The sequence below is a fragment of the Myxocyprinus asiaticus genome, chromosome 34, assembly GCF_019703515.2.
Source record: "Myxocyprinus asiaticus isolate MX2 ecotype Aquarium Trade chromosome 34, UBuf_Myxa_2, whole genome shotgun sequence".
NCBI lineage: Eukaryota > Metazoa > Chordata > Actinopteri > Cypriniformes > Catostomidae > Myxocyprinus > Myxocyprinus asiaticus.
The window spans coordinates 33,617,552-33,637,885 of record NC_059377.1 but is presented as its reverse complement, the minus strand read 5'-3'; the positions used below and the strand labels follow the sequence as shown (position 1 = coordinate 33,637,885).

The following is a 20,334-nucleotide window of genomic DNA, read 5'->3' as shown; positions in this document are numbered from 1 at the left end:
ACCTCTAGGGCTAAAGAGTTAATTTTGATGTAATTCAGTTCAGAATTGTATACACCTTCAACTCAGTAAGAGACACAAAAATGAGAAGAAGCTTGATAACTTCAAACACAAGGACATATTCTAGTTCAAATGTTTCAACAGATTGTTTCAGTTCACCTTATTGTACTTTTAATTTTAGACATTGGCCTTCCCTTTAAACCAAGCTGACATGAGAATGGATGGTTTGTTTAGACAGAGCATTCGTATTGGGTTTTATGAAATAATCGGAATTTGGATGGTTAAATGGGAGTTCACGCCGACAGCAATTTGTAGTAACCCGAAGTTGTTAATTTTCTAGGAGATTTGGTGATATGAAGCAGCATAAGAGTTAGCTACAGTAGAGTTTGTTGAAAGTGATGTAGTGACTAAACTACCAATGGGAATGCAGACGGTGAAGCTCACATGGTTTCCACCAGACTGGGACATTGTAAGTGGGGGGAAAATGGTGACTGAGTACATAGGGCCTAGTGGCTATAGGCGGCACTTCAGCACAGAAACTTAATATTCACAACACATTACAGTTCAAATCGTATTGCATCGCCTTACTGGAAAGTGAAAGACACATTTAATAGGTCCTGATTTCACCCTCCATGCAAAACAAGCTGAATTCCATTATATTAGCTATGCTGATGAAAGTGGTTAGGAAATGTTTTCAATTGATATTGTTCACTCTGCAATGTTATGTTGCTATAGTTACAAACAGCGCATTAATATTGAACGGTGATTAAAACTGACCGGAACTACCTGTGCATTCAGTGGTTTGAACTGCACGCATTCCAGCCAATCAGAATCGAGTATTCGAACAGACCATGGTATAAACATTCTTCAGGAATTCCCCAGTGATTACCAGCGAGTGCTATGTGTATAGTCGTACACTATTATTTGAAAAAAAGTGTGATAAATAGCATGGATCATGGGATGATGGGAAGGGGCCCCCACACACTGACTTTGCACAGGGCCCAGGATTCTGTGCTATGCCCCTGCCACCAGATACAGTAGCTGAGTAGAATTGCCTGCTAGCAATTTGCAGCCTGAACCTTCAGCAATTGAATAGAGCACAACAGTCTGGTTCCGGAAGTAAAAATCCCATTCATTTTTTTCATAGGGGAAAAGATTAAGGATAATTTATAAACCTTTGAAGACGGACCTACTGTGAGCTCCAAAATTTGTTGATCAATGGTATATGTTTCTGCTTAAGCCATCGGTCTGCGTTAATTCAGATTCATTTTTTCAAAACGAGTTTAAGTGACCATTCGCTAAGCCTTGCTGTAAAAGCGTTTCAGACCAATCCTGTCTTAGCAACTGTTGCCCCGCCGCTAGTTCTCTGACAAGCGCTTGCTTTTTTACAATGAGAGCCTATGGGAGTAATGTGTGTTTGAGCAGTTTTTGCGGGATTTTATTGAATTATCCAAAAAATTTAAAAAAACTTTGTTTCTGGTTCACTTGTAATAGTGACACGTGGTACCTATAGGAGATACACACACTGTGTTTTCTTTCTTAAAAAAAAAAACAAAACTTTAAATAAATTGAGAAGAGCATCCTATGGATTAAAGTGTGTCATTCCTTATTCCCAAATGAACGTGTATCATTAGCGAGGACACCTACATTTGCTCCAAGGTAAATTAAAGCTAATACCTTAACATTAATTTAGGTATTGATTCAGGTCTTAGCAAAGGTGATTGTAAATTAAGAGTTATAAGCAGTGCTTTTCACTTTTTTTTACTAATGCTATGAGGTTTGTAATTGCTATTAAATGACGCTTTTCTCTTTTCAAGTGACTGTAATAATCGTTTGCCTCAATTCTGATCCACAGTCTGCACAGTTTTCAATTAAATTACTATGTAATTTAACAATTTCTTTTACAAAAATGTCAGATAAATATGTATTACAATGTCACTCTTTATTCCATCCCACATAATAATATTATCCATTCCATTTATTAGAATATTTGGGTAAAAATTGCACCGTTCACAGCAATCTCCCACTCATTCCAATGGGGAGTTCTGCAGAGCTTGTCACAGTGAGCAACCATAACCAAGGGGGGCAGAGCTTAGCAAAGGTTCAATTGCGGAATTACTTTTTTGCTTCAAATCAAAGTTTGAATGTTGTGAATTACGTCAAAACTGGTTGGTTTGGATCATGGCTTAGAAATCTTATGAACTAAGCTACTTTATGAAAAAATTAATGGGAAAAATACTTCCGGAACAAAGTGGGTGGGCACTGTTGCGCTGCATTGCTGTTAGTGTGTAAATGAACGCCCCTTAAAGGAATATTCAGGGTTCAATGCAAGTTAAGCTCAATTGACAACATTATTGGGGCCAATCCGTAAATGTTAGAATTCTCGCTGTTTTAAAATTATAGCCACAAGAAGTAAACAATATGCATGTTAACATGATTTCAGAGTTGTAAAATCCCTTACTAACCTTTTCTGTGTAAAGTTATAGCCATTTTTACAACTTCATTGCCATGACGACGTAACACAGCAAATCCTAAAACAACTATAAAAACGACGATTTAAACAACTTTACAGTTCAAAGATAGTTTTTAGAAGTTTTAATAGAAAAATCAATGTAAGTGCTTTTATAAAATAAGCTTCACATTTCTGCCTTTAAACCCCCCCAAAATTGGCCTCATTCACTTCTATTGTACAGCTACTGTAAGTGCTTCACTGTAACCTCGATTTTTGCTTTTTTTTTTTTAAAGAAAAGGAGGGACAAGTCAAAATGAGTTTTTGTGATAATCAAAGTTATGCCACAAATGTGTGTCGATTGATTGAGCTTAACTTGTATTGAAACCAGAATTTTCCTTTAATAACGTTCCTTGGGGCAAGAGAGATTGATGAATCAAGAGACTGTACAGTTCTGTCAGTTTCTAGCAACTGGTCAGTCTGAAGTAGAAACTTGAAAGTATACCTGCAGCTTGGCTCAGCAACACTAGCTCTTAGATATCCATTTTCCACCGACAGAAACATTTATTTTGTCTCTCTCTTTATCCCCTTTTTCTCACTGTCTAATGTTAGGAATTGTATTTCTGTCTATCTTTCTCTCTCACTGCCCTACTCAATCTGGCTATGTTCTCACTATCTTAAAAGCACCCAATGTAAGTATTCATCCAAAAAATAAACATAAAAGCATGTGCTCCGCAGTCTCGCAAAATTGCAATTAGCATGCTAAAATGAGGGAGAGAGAAATGAGGTGGAAGAGTAGTTTATGTGCTATTATTAGCTTTGGCCACATCGAGTCTTTGGGGAAAGAGAGAATAAGCAAAAGTGCAAAGGTTTCGACAGGGAAAGTAGTGTTACATGTGCTCCTAATTTAACCATTGGTGACTGATCCAGACCCATTGTGTTTGTTTTGGTCAGAGTTGCTAAAGTCTATACAAAAGTGGTTTGGGGCAATCCAAAGCTGGTTTATTTAAAGAAGGAATACACTAAAGCTACACAGGAACTGTCATAAGCAAACTCCAATGGATCACATGGACAGACAGTGGGAACTCATGTCGGTTTTTGTTGCGCTTCACTCTCTGTCTTCAGTCTGATTGATTTTTCTTGCTCTTTTTTTTTGTGTGTGTGTGTGGTCACACGGTGGTCAATGTTAGATAGATTCTGACCTGATTTTGTGGTCTTGGAATGCACACATACCCAGCTGCCTCCGATAGATCGTCAGTCCATCACAGGGCAGTAACTCTTTTGATCTCCCCACTGTACCACTGCTGGCTTAGAAAGTCCAAAGACCTTCCATGCAATCCAATACAGCACAATACACCACTCTTCTCCATTGTCCAGTGTATTCCACTGCTGCTTAGTGTTCAAATAAGCTCAGCTCTCTTGGTTTGCACTCTGACATTCTAGCAATATCTAATTTACGACACAAACCCAACTTTCTTTGGATTAGCTCAAGTCTTCTCATGATAACCCTATCACGACTCATGATAACCCTTGATTTCTAACAAACAAACAAAAACGTAATGCACGTACAATAGAAGTCTATAGGGCAAGCACTTTCCCCATTGACTTGTATTGTAAGTGCACTTCTGTACAAATTATTTTTGCTTGAGTTTTACAAAGTGAAGTACAAGTCAATATTATTTTCTGTGTTAGAGTTAGAGGTTAACTCGTAATTAAAGAGATAGTTCACCCAAAATGAGAATTCTCACCGTCATGTTGTTCCAAACCTGTATACGTTTAGAAAATTGCTTGGATTTGGAGAGTGGCTTTACCTACATAGAATGTTTTTTATGTATCAGTAGCATAGTTTTATTATGTAATCTCTGTTGATATTCTGCTTTCTTATGATGTACAAAGCTAATGCCACTGAAGTTCCAACCCATGTTATTCAACTTGAGGAAATCACAAAATAATTAAGAAAATGCAATGCATTACTTATATGCTGTCCACATTGATGTTCGCTTGTTGAGCTTTACATAATGACAAATAGCACTGCTGTAAATAGAGCCAAAAGGACTTCATTCTGAGGAGTTGTCATCCACATGTAGGTCACCAAATTCTACACATGTATACCACTTGTCACACCATCATATTGAACAGCCCAGCTGTTACCCTGTATGACTGAGATGTAAAGCTTGTTTGACAAGTTTAATTCTACTGACTTGTTCAAACAAACAAATGATGCTTAAGGTATCTTCATCTTGTCATTTTGGATGCATCTGTTGACCGTATGAAGGACAATATTCATAATAAGCTTTCACTGAAAGATTTTCCAACCCATGACTGTGTGGTGGCCAACTCTTGATGTGAGAAGAGAAAGGAGGTTTCTGACTGAGAATGGTTTTCTTTTTCTCCTAATTGAGCATTCCACAAAGAATGGTAAAACTCCCTATTATAAAGTAAAGAGGGGTACTTGACCTGTGTTTATATTTACTAAAGGGAGGATGAGGACAGGACATCTTGGACTGTTCATCTGAGCCTTGAAATTCCTCAGCAGCCATGAGAAGCAATGGTGGAATCCGTCCACCCTTTTAATTTGTGTCCCTGATAAGACCGTAGTGCATCATCAAGCATTTAAGCCATCTCTAAACAAAGATCTCCGAGAACCCTTAACAATGTTTTTGGTGCTTTGTGCATATTTCTCATCATAGAGTCTACAAAGCTTTTCTTGTTGGTTCTTGTGTGGAATGCTACCCAAAACACTGGTGGACCATATCGGTATGTGGCAGCTTTATATAGTGTCTGATATCTTAACAATAACAGGTTGGATTACGTAACCAAAACAATAGAGCCTCTGTCAATCAGTACTCAAAACGTTAAATTAACTGCTGGAGCCACTTGAACTTGGAAACCTTTTCCCTTTTTTTCGCAGTGGATTTCAACACCACGTTTAGGCCTCTGTTTCATTCTTCGAGCCACCACATGATGCAGTAAATGAACCCTGGTGAACTTTAAAAAAAAAAAAAAAAATTAAAAAGAAAGAAAAAAAAGCAGTGAGATGGTTGTAGAAAGTTGATTTGTCATCCATCTAGGCTTCATGCAGGCAGTTAAATCTCAACCATACTGATTTCACAAGCTGCAGCAGTATTTGCTGTTAAAAAAATGACTTCATTGCATTTGTGAAGTGTATGTGGTTTTCAGTTTGTGACACATTCTGCTTTTAGTCAGTGTGTACTAGAGGGTGCTCAGAGCATTTGAACGATAAGAATGTAGGTCTGTTTTTAGAGTTTGGAAAGAGAAAACAGCAAATTGGATTTCTGAAAGAAAAACCATACCCTACTGACTGAAATTCTCATTGGTCAACGGATGCTTACGTCAGAGTGCGTTGTAGCAAAAGTCAAAATGTTCTCAACTATGGGTCACATGACAGAGCGTCACTTTAGCAAGCCATTGTGTTATTCCTCTGCTTCCTTGCAATGCACAGTCTTTAAAATCAGTGGATTCACAGCATAAACTGTAGTGTGTAATCTCTTAGGGGCTGTTCAGTTCAAATGTGTTCTTGCGCAATGAATCAAACTGAACGTAAGTGTCTTGAGAAAGTTTTTTTTAACTTGACATGACGTCTAAAGAACACGGCGCTCCTGCACGAGATGCGGTGCAATGGTCTAAGACGTCCATCTTGCACGTTTTCTTAGAAAAACAATTGAAAAACAGTGAAGACAGATGCAAAATCACGTTCAGTGTGAACAGCCTCTTAGATATACCATATACTGTAAACACATGCAGGGCTTCTTCTCGAGCTCTTGCCACTCTTCAACTACATGTGCCTGGTTGAACTTTCATTGCTGGCCTAATAAAGACAACCAAAGAGTGTGGTCTCAATCATAAGTGAGAATATCTGTATGTGTGTGCATGAATGTGTTGTTTTTCTTTTCTGTTAGTATAATGAGCTTAGTCCATTGATGCATAGCGGGCCTGAATTGTCTTTCAGTGCTGGATGTTAATTTGAGGATTTGTTGCTGCACTCATTCTGTTCAGCTGCCCTAGGGTTGAGCCATGAGCCCAGCTTTCAGCACCACACGTTTGGGCTTATTGCTTCTCAGTTTGGACTTCCACTCAGTGTTAAAAGTACCCTATCAAAAAGCACTTGGGTGCAGGGCTCGAGCATCACTTCCAAGCATGCCAGATCAAAATGTTCCAGGATGGAAACCAAATCACTATTTCTGTCTGGGCTCGCTCCCTCAGCCTCTCCTGTTTTACTCGTTTCTCTTTCTCCATGTCTTTCTTTAGCTCCTTCCCAATCAGTCTTGTTCTTTCTTGTACTTTTGCACACTTTTTTAAGTCAACCCTAACACAGCCCCACTCTCAAAACGTTCTTGCTATAGGAGAGATAAGTTCAGTGCTATTTTAAGTAGTGAATTCTGTCGTGTAGCATGCTGTGTCAAACAAGCTGGCGGACAAAGTATTCATACAGTCACAAACAGTCCATGTGCATTAATGCATGTCTTTGTCAACACCTGATTATGATTTACCAAATACCCTGTTTAATATATCTATTGTGGTATATCTAGAAGGGCTAGATAAAAAATATGTATATATTTTTTTTATAAGTTGCTTCATTTGAACGATCCTGATACAATTCTCTTCCTATGTAAGCAAAATTAACTTTATTTCAAAATGATACCCAAAATAGAATCATATATGATCAGAGTCAAATCAAGAGCTTGTGAATCCAGAATCAAATCAACAGGGGCGGTTCTAGGGTCAGTAGATATTTGGGGCTTATCCCAGAGCTCTGTGGAAATGTATAAATGAAGCTTCATGAAAGCTTCATTCTTTGAAAACTGATAATGTACTGTATAAGAACTTAAACTTTAAAAATGTGTCTTAAGATACCTGGATTCTGTTTTATTTGTTATGCTGTGACTAGCTTTTTTTGTGCAAGAATGCATTCGGTGTGAACAACCCTGTAAAAGAACTTCTAAAAACATTCTAAAAAGAACTTTTAAAAACGTTTCTCGACACCTGTGTTCTGTTCTATTTGTTGCATAAGTTATATACAGTGGGCCCAAAAGCTACACATAAAAATGTATGAATGTCATTAGATTACAAATCTTCAAATCAAGTGATATTAATTTAAGAAAGATATCACATGCATACTAATGCAATGTTTTCTAATAATGTTATAATTTTATCTAACGCCATTAGGGGGGCACTGCAGTTACAATTGTTATACAAGAAGATATATAAGTTTTGATTTACTAAAATCAAAAATTGCACGGTGCTTGTCAAAATGAATTATTATTTACTCTATTATGTATCCATCCCAACTCAGATTCTCTCTCTCTCTCTCTCTCTCTCTCTCTCTCTCTCTCTCTCTCTCTCTCTCTCTCTCTCTCTCTCTTTCAAACTGGTGCACAGGGGTTTGGTGCAGGTGAATGTGACCGCTCCGATTATCTGCAGTGACTTTGAGTATGGCCTTAGCTGGATGCCCAGACTATTTTCTCCACCATCCAAAGTACCAGGTAAACTCAAGCACATTTAAAAAAAATGCTTTTTCCAAAGCAATAAAGTCTACACATAGAGCCAAGACACAGCCTTTCAGGTTCAACAGGGCACTGTGTCAGTATGTCCTAACCATGCTATAATCACTTTTTAGGCAGAATATGCATATATAAATTTCACAAACACTCGCACATACATTCACATATATTCCTTAACCAGCATGGGGGGGACTTGTAACTCCATTGCGGCAGAAGCCGTGCTTCCCAAGGGTTCTGTGGCATGTCCGCATGCCTTTCGTCGCCATGGTGTTGCCATGGTGGCACACAGCTGACTTGCTGACATGCAAAGTGGTGGCTGCTGCTATTTATACTCTGGCTGCACAGTCAGCCCACTCTCTGTCGTCTTCTCTCTAATATCATCCCTTTCATTTTAACCTTATGAGCTACCCATCCCTTCCACAAGCTTTTGCGTTTTCAATATACTGAAGTTTCAGCCCCTCCCCCTTTTTCTCTAACCCCATTCCCCCAATCCCCCCGACCAGGTCGCCTATACAAGTTGTATGGTGCCTGTGAATGTGGCAAGACTTTAGTGTACACAGCATAGGCAGGGGTGTGGGCTGCTCTCTGTCTGTGGGCATGTAGAGCTCTGCAGGGGGTTTCTCACAGCCACAGGCAACTGGCCTGTGGACACAGACCAAATGTCCAGCAAAGTGATTGGTTCTGCTGTTTTTCTCTTTTAAGCATTGCAGAGCACCCACCCCCATTTTTTGCATTTACCCCTGAAGCCTGCAATGCTAGTTAAAGACCCCATGGAATCAAAATGGGATTTTTGTGGCTTTTGGTCCATGTCTGTTGTTTTAAATCTATATGCTAGTGTACTTGTAAAGGTGTAATCACTTTGCATGGCAAAATTCCACATACAAAATACAGTCATCTCAAAGTTTGGTAAACTTTTTACATGCAAATTCATAGCATTGACCAATAGGAAGTTGCTTTGTGTGGCAGTGACCTCTTTGTGGGCGGTACTTCGTAAATAGCCACCCGGAATATTCGCAGTGGACGAGAAAATCATTTTAGCTTGACTTTCTTAATAACGTTACTCTCCCAGAGTATGAAGTGCAGCATAAAAAAGATGCTTCTTGATTAGTAGTTTTTGCAGGTTTCACACTCGCTTCACATCCACCTACCGTGCAAATGTAAATATGACTGAGCCTTTTAATGTCCCTCCCCCTAAAACTACCCGCAACCCACTAGCAAGTAGCAAATCATGGTTCAAAGCCTGTTGGCTAAAATCTAAAGGGCCGATCCCATTAATATGTCCTGTCCAAACTTCTTGTTTCGATAGGAAATGCGTCAGCACAGTACAGTGATTTCATGGGGTCTTTAAGGTGATTGCACCAAAAATATTTTTATTTTAGTTTTGCATGCCCATTTTCCACCCTCTCTTTGACACTTAGAATTGAACTGGCTGTTTTTACTACTGAACCTTTAAGACTTCTGTATATAAATTAATTCTGTTATGATTGGCTGACATAATAACCGCATAACATGTTTCGAATGACCCGTCTTTGCAGCTTAGTTTCTGTAATGATCTGGATCTTTGCATTGTAAATGTTAGAGTATGGGTACATAGAATATCAAACTCTTATTTTTAAAAGAGCAAAGTCCTGTTTTCCATGATTTGACCCCATTTATATTTCACTTATATTTTCCTTCATTTTTTCCCTTTATTTAATTCCTTTCTATCCTTTTTTCCTTCACAAACTCTCTCCACATTTATTCTTATCTAGACTTTTATGAGAAGTGTATCTTTCTGAATGTCTTAACTGCAAATTTAATTTTGTTGTTAGTTTGTGGTATGCATCGCTCCACTCCTGACTTCAGTTATGTTTGGGTTGTATGCAAGGGTTGCAAGTATTAAGTTGCTTGCGTTGTATAGTGTGGCGAGCGGGGGTGCGTGGCCGAGCGATGAGGGACAGCTGGGGGAGAATGATCGCAATCAGCCGGGAGAGGGATAAGGTGGAGCCAGAGCCGCAGTTCGAGGGAGAGAGAGAGAGAGACGCACGAAGCTGTCTGTGTGTGTCAGTGTGGTGTGTGCTGAAAAGCAAACCTTTTGTGTACTGCTGAAAGTGGTGTCTTATTGTGTGATACTGAAAAGAGCAGCAATAAATATCTGACGAGGATTGTTCACCCGGTCCCCACTTCCTCCTTTCCTCCCACTTCCTAAGAACTTGGTCTGTTACATGTAGTTAATGAGGATGAAGATTAGGGTCGTAGGTCATAGGTCAAATGGTGACTTGGAATAGTGTTTCAGGTTTATAGCAGGGGACAAGAATCCATTTGGTCAGAGTTGAAGTGTCTGTGCGCGTATGTTTGGGTTAGAACCGAAGTGTGAGTGGCCATCAATGATATGTTTGTATGTGGTTATTATTAAGCAGTTATTTGCACCTGTGCAGTCATAAGTGTCAATTGATGCTGTAAGTGTATAAAATTGCAAGATATTGCTTTAAAGGTCAGAGGTCAACTCCTAAATGCTTTGGCTTTCTAACCACTGTCACGTGACCCGCCTTTCTAGGAATTTCGCCTCCTTTGTTGCCCCGTGCAATTAGTTGGGGGGTTAAGGTTTACATAACGGCCACAAGGCCTGGAGCCCATCCAAGTGCAGCACACATACACACACACCCTCTCACATTCCTCTGTCATCCCCTGCTACTGATCCTGGTGTTTCCCGTTTTGTGCTTCATTTAAAAAAACTTTTAACATGCTTGTTACTCGCTTAATTTTTTTTTTTTTTTTGTATTTTTTTTTTTACTTTATCTAAAGTAGGGTGAACACAATTCCAGCCCTTTTTACATGGGGGAATATATGCTGAACTCTTTCTGTTGGTGTTGGTGTGCAGCATTTGTTGACTTTTTGAGTGTTTTACACTGTGCAAGATTAACAGTACACTGGCTAAAGCTTTAGAGAAGCTCTTTCTCAGAGCTGTAAATTTCCCCCACTCGTTTTTATAGATGTTTTTCTCTTTTCGGAGAGCCGGCAGGCTTGGTGCAGCTTGAAGAGAGAGAGAGAGCCTAGGAGAGAAATAGACAGAAGAAAGGCAAAGAAGAGAGCATGGGGACCTCTGGCAGAGACTAGTTCCTGGAAACTCAGCTTCCATGTTCTTAGGTTTCCTAGAAAACTGGAAATTGAAAATGTGGCCTTATTTTTATTTTATTTTTTTTCCTCAACTACTTCCAGCTTTTTGCATACTGCTTTGAATTATATGGTGTGAGAGAGAGAGAGAGAGAGAGAGAGAGAGAGAGAGAGAGAGAGAGAGAGAGAGAGAGAGAGAGAGAGAGAGAGAGAGAGAGAGAGAGAGAGAGAGAGAGAGAGAGAGTGAGTGAGTGAGTGAGTGAGTGAGTGAGTGAGTGAGTGAGTGAGTGAGTGAGTGAGTGAGTGAGTGAGTGAGTGAGTGAGTGAGTGAGTGAGTGTGTTTGAAAAGACGAAAGCTGTAGCTGAATGCATAGTTTGCCTTTTTTGTTCTTGGCTCTATGTTGATGCATTGGGAAAGAAGGATTGGTCTCACTCTTTTCTGATTTTCACTTACACAAATGCACTTGTCTTCTGCAGTAGGAATAGCATGCAATCTGGTCTTGCTCACATCCATTCTGTTTTTGCATTCAGTACCAGTACATGCAGTATGTATATTCATGTCTAAAATCATCTGCTAGTCAATCTGTTATGTTCCTGCATAAACTGTCTGACCGCCTCTCTTTTTCTCTTCAGGACAATGTTGACCACACAGCCTCTCACAGACCATCCAAACTCATTGGTTCAAGCTTTCAGCAGTCTTCCAATCGGAGCTCTCCTAATCAACCAGGTGGGTTGTTTAAAGGGTCATTGCATAATTCTCATGCATGCAAATTACTGAATCAGTTAAACATTGTCTAATATATGCCTTTATTCCTTCAAATTAAAGGTGATGTGTTTAATTTTTTCAGTGTTAAAATACTTTCTTGGCTTAAAATGCAAAGATGGCTGCAAGTAAGCCATTCGTAGGTTGATTCCCCTGAAAAAATGGAATCACTTTGGCTCTGTGTCACTATCAAACATTACTCTGTTTGCTTGAGCATCAGACCAACCAGCCAGATATGACGATATTTTTGCAATTCCTTTTGGTGATGCTTGTGGTGCAGAAATTAAACCTTTTAATAATATAGTTTACCCAGAAATGAAGATTCTGTAATCATTTACTCAGCCTCATGTTGTTCTGTATGACTTTTTTTCTTACATGGAACACAAAAAGAGAATGTTAGAATGTTAGACAGAATATTGTGAACACCCATTTGGGCACTGGCAAGGGTGTTCATCCACTGAACACTGGAATATTTATGACTCAGTCACCTGTGACACGATAACAAGGTTGCACGTTTACACACAGCTGTTATTATTCAGCAACATTGCTGTATAAATTACACTGTCATGCATTTTCATAGTAGATATTAAAATGTAAAGTGTTATTATGAAAAATAAATAAAAATACGAAGATATATTTTTAATCTTCGTCTTAAAACTCTAATATTTAAATGTGCTTCCCTTCCATGCACATTACGGATGAAAGATGCTACAAACAGCATCTCTTTTAAAGAGAAATTAAGACTTCATAATTTTAAACTCGTCTTCTAACGAATTGAGAGACTTCAGAAGATATGGCGTTGTTTACGGTAAGTGAACATAGTGAGCAACGATTCTGCAAATTTTTAGGGAGCGAACGTTTTAGTGCAGTGAATCGATTTTGCGATTGGGACAGCCCTAGAAATGGTTGAATCGTGGGGCAGTGTCCTGACTGCTGTACTAGGGAGCTTGAGACACACCCAAAGTGAATTGTGACAGAGGCCAACATTTCTGTCTAAGGTCACATCCACAGTAAACTGTTTTAACATGAAATATTTTTAGTTTCCTAATGTCATCGTTTTCCGAAGTATGCAGTAATGGAGAGGCGTAAACGTAGTAAAAGCTCTATCGAAACCTCCATGCCGTTCTAGTGTGGATGTGAGACGTTAGCATGTGTGGATAGTGTGGACGTGGCTTTTCATCTACTTTTTTGCTCTGCGAAACTAAGAAAGTCATACGGGTTTGGAACAATATGAAAGTGAATAAATAACGACGGAATTTAAATTTTTTTTACTATGTTGCATTAAGTGTTGTATTTTGAATGAGAAAATCTCATTCTTCCCTAACCTGTGCAGTGTAGAGGCAGCATTTCACCCCTTCGGTTATGTATGTGTGTCTGTGCGTTCACTTGTGTGCAGCAGGTCAACGGGTTCTGTAAGGTCACTGAGGTTACTGGTGACCCCTCCTGTAGCTGCAGCGGTTGTGTGCACTAAGGACTGTATATCCTCCATGGGCTCTGCAAGCCAGGGCCTACCCCAAATCTTGAGCTGTTTTATAGCTGCGAGCAAAGCTGTTGACCGCAGATCATTTTGTGTGCTTGTGTGTGTACACGTTGTGAGTGTGTGCCCGGCTCTGCTCTCCAGATGCTGCTTTGCTGTAACGTGTCACTACCCTGAAGCATATAGATTTTTCAGAAAGCCACAGCAGGCTTTTGTGTGCAGACATGTATACATTGCGGGCTGGCCAAGTTGGTCAGGGTTGTCAGAAATACTGACATTGATACATGCGCGCTCGCACACGCACACACACACACACACTCTCTCAACTGGGCAGTAGTATATATGCAAGAAAGCACATAGAAGGTTGAATAGTGGGCCCAAAACGTATTTGGACACTTAAGCTACACTACAAAATATATTAATGTCTTTGCATTATATAACAAAATATCAAACCAGTGGCATTCACAAAAAGAAGTTTGTATGGTTGCAAATTATATATAAAAAATATGCTTATTGTTGAACATTAATAAAGTTTTGGACATTTTGTGGTTATCAAACTTTAGTGAAGCCATAGTAAATGTGACAAACAACATCTTTGTTACTTGGCTAGGACACCTGTGTAAACTTTAGGGAAACTGACTTGATACATCCACTAAAAACCACTTTGGCTTGATATTTAATGTGACTTAAGTATCCAAAAGTGTTCAAACTATTTTTTTGGCCACTGTATGCCTTACACATTCACAGACAGACACTCAAGGATAGACACACACAAAGCCCATAAATCTGTCTTGTTGTGTTTGTTTCTGGTCATATTTGGCCACGCATCGGGGTGTGTGTGAGCAGGCACGCTTGCTTTTACATGTCTGTATTTGCGCTCTATAAGTTGGAGTTATATGAGGTGACCTACATTCAGTACACACATAAAAAGAGAGCTAGAGAAAGAGAAAGGGAGGCAAATAGTTGGGCACACAAGGTTGGACCATCTTCTAACACAAAGTTCCACTGCACAGAAAGAGAGCTGAAAGAAAAACAACAGGAAAGAGCAGTTTTGTCTACATTAGCCTCTGAAGAGATCTGTGTATCCTCTTTTATAAATCTACTTTGATGAATACTATCATATAGGAATCTTTTTTTATAGATTGGCTCTGTAAAACAATGGCATTACCATGGTATCATGTCCAAAAAACATGGTATTTTTTTAAATTTATGCCATGCACATGGTTAATTACATTTTTTTTCAAGAGTACGTACAAAATACCATGAAATTATCATGGAGTTATCATAGTGTACATGTCTAAATAAACATAGTGTTTGTGCCATGCCCAAAAACATGCTATTACAATGGTGCCATTTCCAAAAACAGCGTGGTATTACTGCTGTAACATGGCCATATAAACATGGTATTGCCATGGTATCATGTCAAAAAAAAAAAAAACATGGTTTACCATGGTATTATGTCCAAAAGTTATGGCAATACCATGGTACCATATCCAATAAATAAATAACTATGGTATTACCATAAAAATAAAATGGTGTTACCATGGTACTATGTCCAAAAAGCCATGGTATTTCCATGGTACCATGTCCATAAAAGCATGGCATTACCATGGTACTATGTCTAAAAAAACATGGTATTACTATGGTACCATGTTCAACTACATGATATTAACATGGTACCATGTCCAAAAAACATGGTATTACCATGGTAAATGCCCAAAAGGCATGGCATTACCATAGTACAATGTCCAAAAATCCATGGTATGCATGGTTACATGTTCAAAAACATAGTATTACATGGTACCATGTCCAATAAAGCGTGGCATTACTGTGGTACTGTGTCCAATAAAATATGGTATTACTATGGTACCATGTCCAAACCACATGGTATTAACACCATGGTACCATGTCCAAAAACATAGCATGGTATTACCATGGTATATGTCCAAAAGGCATGGCAGTACCATGATATCATGTCAAATAAAATAACCTTGGTATTACTATAGTACCATGACCAAAACAAATGGTATTGCCATGGTACCTTGTCCAAAAACATGATATAACCATGGTGTATGTCCAAAAGGCATGGCATTACAATTGTACCATGTCAAAAAATAAATAAAAACATGGTATTACCATGGTGCAATGTCAAAAAAATGGTGTTGCCAAGGTACCATGTCCAAAAGGTAATGTTCAAAAACATCTAGACATGATATAATGTCCAATAAAGCATGGCATTACTGTGGTAGTAAAAACACCATGGTATTACTATGGTACCATGTCCAAACCACATGGTATTACCATGGTACCATATCTAAAAACATAGTATTATCATGGTGCCAAGTTAAAAAAAAAAATAACCATGGTATTACTTTGGTACCATTTCCAAGAAAATTGTATTAATATGGTACCATGTCCAAACCACATGGCATTACCATTGTTCCATGTCCAAAAACATAGTATCACCATGGTACCAATCCATGAAATATGGCATTACCATGGTAACATAAAAAATCCATGGTATTACGATGGTACAATGTACAAACCACATAGTATTACCATGATACCATGTCTAAAAACATAGTATTATCATGGTGCCATGTCCAAAAAAATAACCTTGGTATTACTTTGGTACCATGTCAAAAACATGGTGTAACCATGGCACCATGTCCAAGAAAATTGTATTACCACGGTACCATATCCAAAAATATAGTATTACTATGGCATCAGTCCAAAAACATGGTATAACCATGGTATATGTACAAAAGGCATGACATTATCATGGTATTATGTCCAAATAAATAAGTATCCATGTTATAACCATGGTACCATGTCAAAAAATGGTGTTGCCATTGTAACATGTCCAAGAAAAGTGGTATTGCCTTGGTACATCCTCTAAAGAACCTTGATAATGCCATAGTACTTTTTGCTAGTGTTATGACTTTTTTGTGTGTGTAAGGAATGTGAAATTAATGAAGGAGAAGAGAGTTGGGGAGGGTGTGGGAAGATGAGAAAACTCTGAAGGTTCTCAAGGCACATTTGAACCAAAGTCTCCTTGGCCCTGAGAGCAACAAACGGGAAGACTCTTGAAGGTCCCATTGTTTCACAGTGAGATTCACTGTTTACACTGAATCAAACTGATGTTTCCTCTTCCTTTTCCGTATATGTGTGCATGATTAAGTTTGAAGAGACTGCTCTTGCCATGTACAGAATGCAGGTCACTTGCCCGTACTCTCCATTTACATACACAAACACTTACACAAGGATACACACGGAAGAGTGTGGGTCTGGGGTATGTACGGAATGCTGCGTTTGGCCACTGCTGGTTTTTGCAAGGAAGTCTGAAGCAGAGCTTTGATTTAGACCTGTTCTGGTATCATCCGTTCATTCTAGGGATAGTTAAACATTTAAAATTTAAATAAAAAAACAAAAACAAATCTGGAATGATATACTCACCCTCATGTCGTTCCAAACCAAGGAACTTGCAAGGAACACAAAATGAGATGATCTGGCTTTGAAAACATGTTCTTTTCTATTTACACATTTGTGATACTCACAGCATTTGATGCATTTATAGTCATCTTTCCAGGCGTCTCATTAGTAAATTGTGCTTTTAGTTTTCTACAGGTCTGTACAAGCTGTTTTGAGTCTTGCTTGTGAAAATTTGTTTGGTTTGCATAATAAAATAAGAAGAGCAGGGATTAAGATATTCAAGGCAATCCAGTCATCAATGAAAAATGCTCATGCCAAGCATTGAACCTGTTATAATTGCTTCGTTAAACTAGCATGCAGTATGTAGTCACGCATTAATTATTTTGCAATTCCAAAAAAACACCTGCTGTTCCTCTCACAGCACAGAGTAAATCATGATTCATGAGATGTTTTAATTGTGAGGAAGACTGGTGGAACATTTGGTTTTGGAAATATCATGTATAATTTGTTGTAGAGTCATTAATTGACTCGATTGGTTTGAGTCAGTTTTAAGGGGTATGATCAGGCCAAGGTGAGTGCTAGGAAAAGTGACACAAGGACTGACCACTTCAGTGTTCTCATATAACTTGATACCGCCACCTTGTGGCATTTTGCTATTAGTGGCACATTGATTGCAACATTTTCTGGATGGAGGTTTATGCCAATGTTTACACTATTCTGATGACCTGGGTTAACCGTGGAAGATTTCAGCAGCTAGTTCCATTCATTAGTTTTTACCGAAACTCATAATTGTATCTGTTATGTAAAATGTTTGGCTCTTAAAGGGATAGTTCACCCATAAATGAAAATTCTCTTATCATTTACTCACCCTCATGTTATGAATGAATGAATGAATGAATGTTGCATTTATATAGTGATTTTCTGATACTACACTCAAAGTGCTTTACACAGTGAACAGGGGACTCTCCTCAACCACCACCAGTGTGCAGCATCCACATGGATGATGCGACGGCAGCCATAGTGCGCTAGTATGCTCGCCATACGCCAGCTGTTGGTTGAGAGGAGAGAGTGGACTGATACAGCCAATTAATGGATTGGGATTATTAGGAGGCCATGATGGATGAGGGCCAATGGGGGGAATTTGACCAGGACACCGGGGTTACATCCCTACTCTTTACTAGAAGTGCCCTGGGATTTTTAATGACCACTGAATGTCAGGACCTTGGTTTAATGTCTCATCCAAAAGATGGTGACTTTTTGCAGTATAGTGGTCCTGTCACTATACTGGGGTGTTAGGACCCACACAGACCACAGCGTGAGCACCCCCTGCTGGCCCACTAACACCTCTTTTAGCAGCAACATTAGTTTTCCCAGGAGGTCTCCTATGGTACTGACCAGGCTCAACCCTGCTTAGCTTCAGTGGGCAACTGGTCTAGAGCTACAGGATGATATGACTGCTGGCCATCCCAGATGTGTATGACTTTCTTTATTCTGCTAACACAAACAAAGATTTTTAGAAAAAGTATCTCCGCTCTGTAGGTCCATACAATGAAAGTGAATGGTGGCCAGAACTTTGACGGTCCAAAAAGCACACAAAGGCAGCATAAAAGTACTCCATATGATTCCAGTGTTTAAATCCATGTCTTCAGAAGTGATATACAGGTGCATCTCAATAAATTAGAATGTCGTGGAAAAGTTCATTTATTTCAGTAATTCAACTCAAATTGTGAAACTCGTGTATTAAATAAATTCAATGCACACAGACTGAAGTAGTTTAAGTCTTCGGTTCTTTTAATTGTGATGATTTTGGCTCACATTTAACAAAAACCCACCAATTCACTATCTCAAAAAATTAGAATATGGTGACATGCCAATCAGCTAATCAACTCAAAACACCTGCAAAGGTTTCCTGAGCCTTCAAAATGGTCTCTCAGTTTGGTTCACTAGGCTACACAATCATGGGGAAGACTGCTGATCTGACAGTCATTGACACCCTTCACAAGGAGGGTAAGCCACAAACATTCATTGCCAAAGAAGCTGGCTGTTCACAGAGTGCTGTATCCAAGCATGTTAACAGAAAGTTGTGTGGAAGAAAAAGATGCACAACCAACCGAGAGAACCGCAGCCTTATGATTGTCAAGCAAAATCGATTCAAGAATTTGGGTGAACTTCACAAGGAATGGACTGAGGCTGGGGTCAAGGCATCAAGAGCCACCACACACAGACATGTCATGGAATTTGGCTACAGTTGTTGTATTCCTCTTGTTAAGCCACTCCTGAACCACAGACAACGTCAGAGGTGTCTTACCTGGGCTAAGGAGAAGAAGAACTGGACTGTTGCCCAGTGGTCCAAAGTCCTCTTTTCAGATGAGAGCAAGTTTTGTATTTCATTTGGAAACCAAGGTCCTAGAGTCTGGAGGAAGGGTGGAGAAGCTCATAGCCCAAGTTGCTTGAAGTCCAGTGTTAAGTTTCCACAGTCTGTGATGATTTGGGGTGCAATGTCATCTGCTGGTGTTGGTCCATTGTGTTTTTTGAAAACCAAAGTCACTGCACCCGTTTACCAAGAAATTCTGGAGCACTTCATGCTTCCTTCTGATGACCAGCTTTTTAAAGATGCTGATTTCATTTTCCAGCAGGATTTGGCACCTGCCCACACTGCCAAAAGCACCAAAAGTTGGTTAAATGACCATGGTGTCGGTGTGCTTGACTGGCCAGCAAACTCACCAGACCTGAACCCCATAGAGAATCTATGGGGTATTGTCAAGAGGAAAATGAGAAACAAGAGACCAAAAAATGCAGATGAGCTGAAGGCCACTGTCAAAGAAACCTGGGCTTCCATACCACCTCAGCAGTGCCACAAACTGATCACCTCCATGCCACACCGAATTGAGGCAGTAATTAAAGCAAAAGGAGCCCCTACCAAGTATTGAGTACATATACAGTAAATGAACATACTTTCCAGAAGGCCAACAATTCACTAAAATTGTTTTTTTTATTGGTCTTATGATGTATTCTAATTTTTTGAGATAGTGAATTGGTGGGTTTTTGTTATATGTGAGCCAAAATCATCACAATTAAAAGAACAAAAGACTTAAACTACTTCAGTCTGTGTGCATTGAATTTATTTAATACACGAGTTTCACAATTTGAGTTGAATTATTGAAATAAATTAACTTTTCCACGACATTCTAATTTATTGAGATGCACCTGTAATAGGTTTGGGTAAGAAACAAATCAGTATTTAGTTGTTTTTTTTACTATAAATCTCCTTTTGAATTTTAAATTCTTCTTTTGTTTTTGGTGAATTACATTCTTTGTGCATATCGCCACCTACTGGGCAGAGAAGAAAATTTATAGTAAAAAAGGACTTGAATATTGATCTGTCTCTTCCCACCCTTATCATATTGCTTCTGAAGATATGGATTTAACCACTGGAGCCGTGCGGATAACTTTTATGCTGCCTTTATATGCTTTTTGGACCTTCAAAGTTCTGGCCACCATTCACTTGGATCGTATGGACCTACAGAGCTGAGATTCTTCTAAAAATCTTCATTTGTGTTCAGCAGAAGAAAGTCATACTTATCTAGGATGGCATGAGGGT

General features: G+C 39.0%; 1 protein-coding gene across 4 annotated transcripts in view; it reads left to right on the top strand.

Moving 5' to 3' along the window:
* LOC127425678 (growth factor receptor-bound protein 10-like) overlaps positions 1–20,334 on the top strand; it is an 80,735-nt gene that overhangs the window by 9,219 nt on the left and 51,182 nt on the right. For all 4 annotated transcript variants that reach the window (XM_051671887.1, XM_051671888.1, XM_051671884.1 and 1 more), the window contains exons 2-3: positions 7,847–7,950; positions 11,695–11,788. In XM_051671887.1, the coding sequence (XP_051527847.1) occupies positions 7,900–7,950; positions 11,695–11,788 (145 nt within the window). In that variant the 5' untranslated portion in view covers positions 7,847–7,899. The remainder of the gene's footprint in view (positions 1–7,846; positions 7,951–11,694; positions 11,789–20,334) is intronic.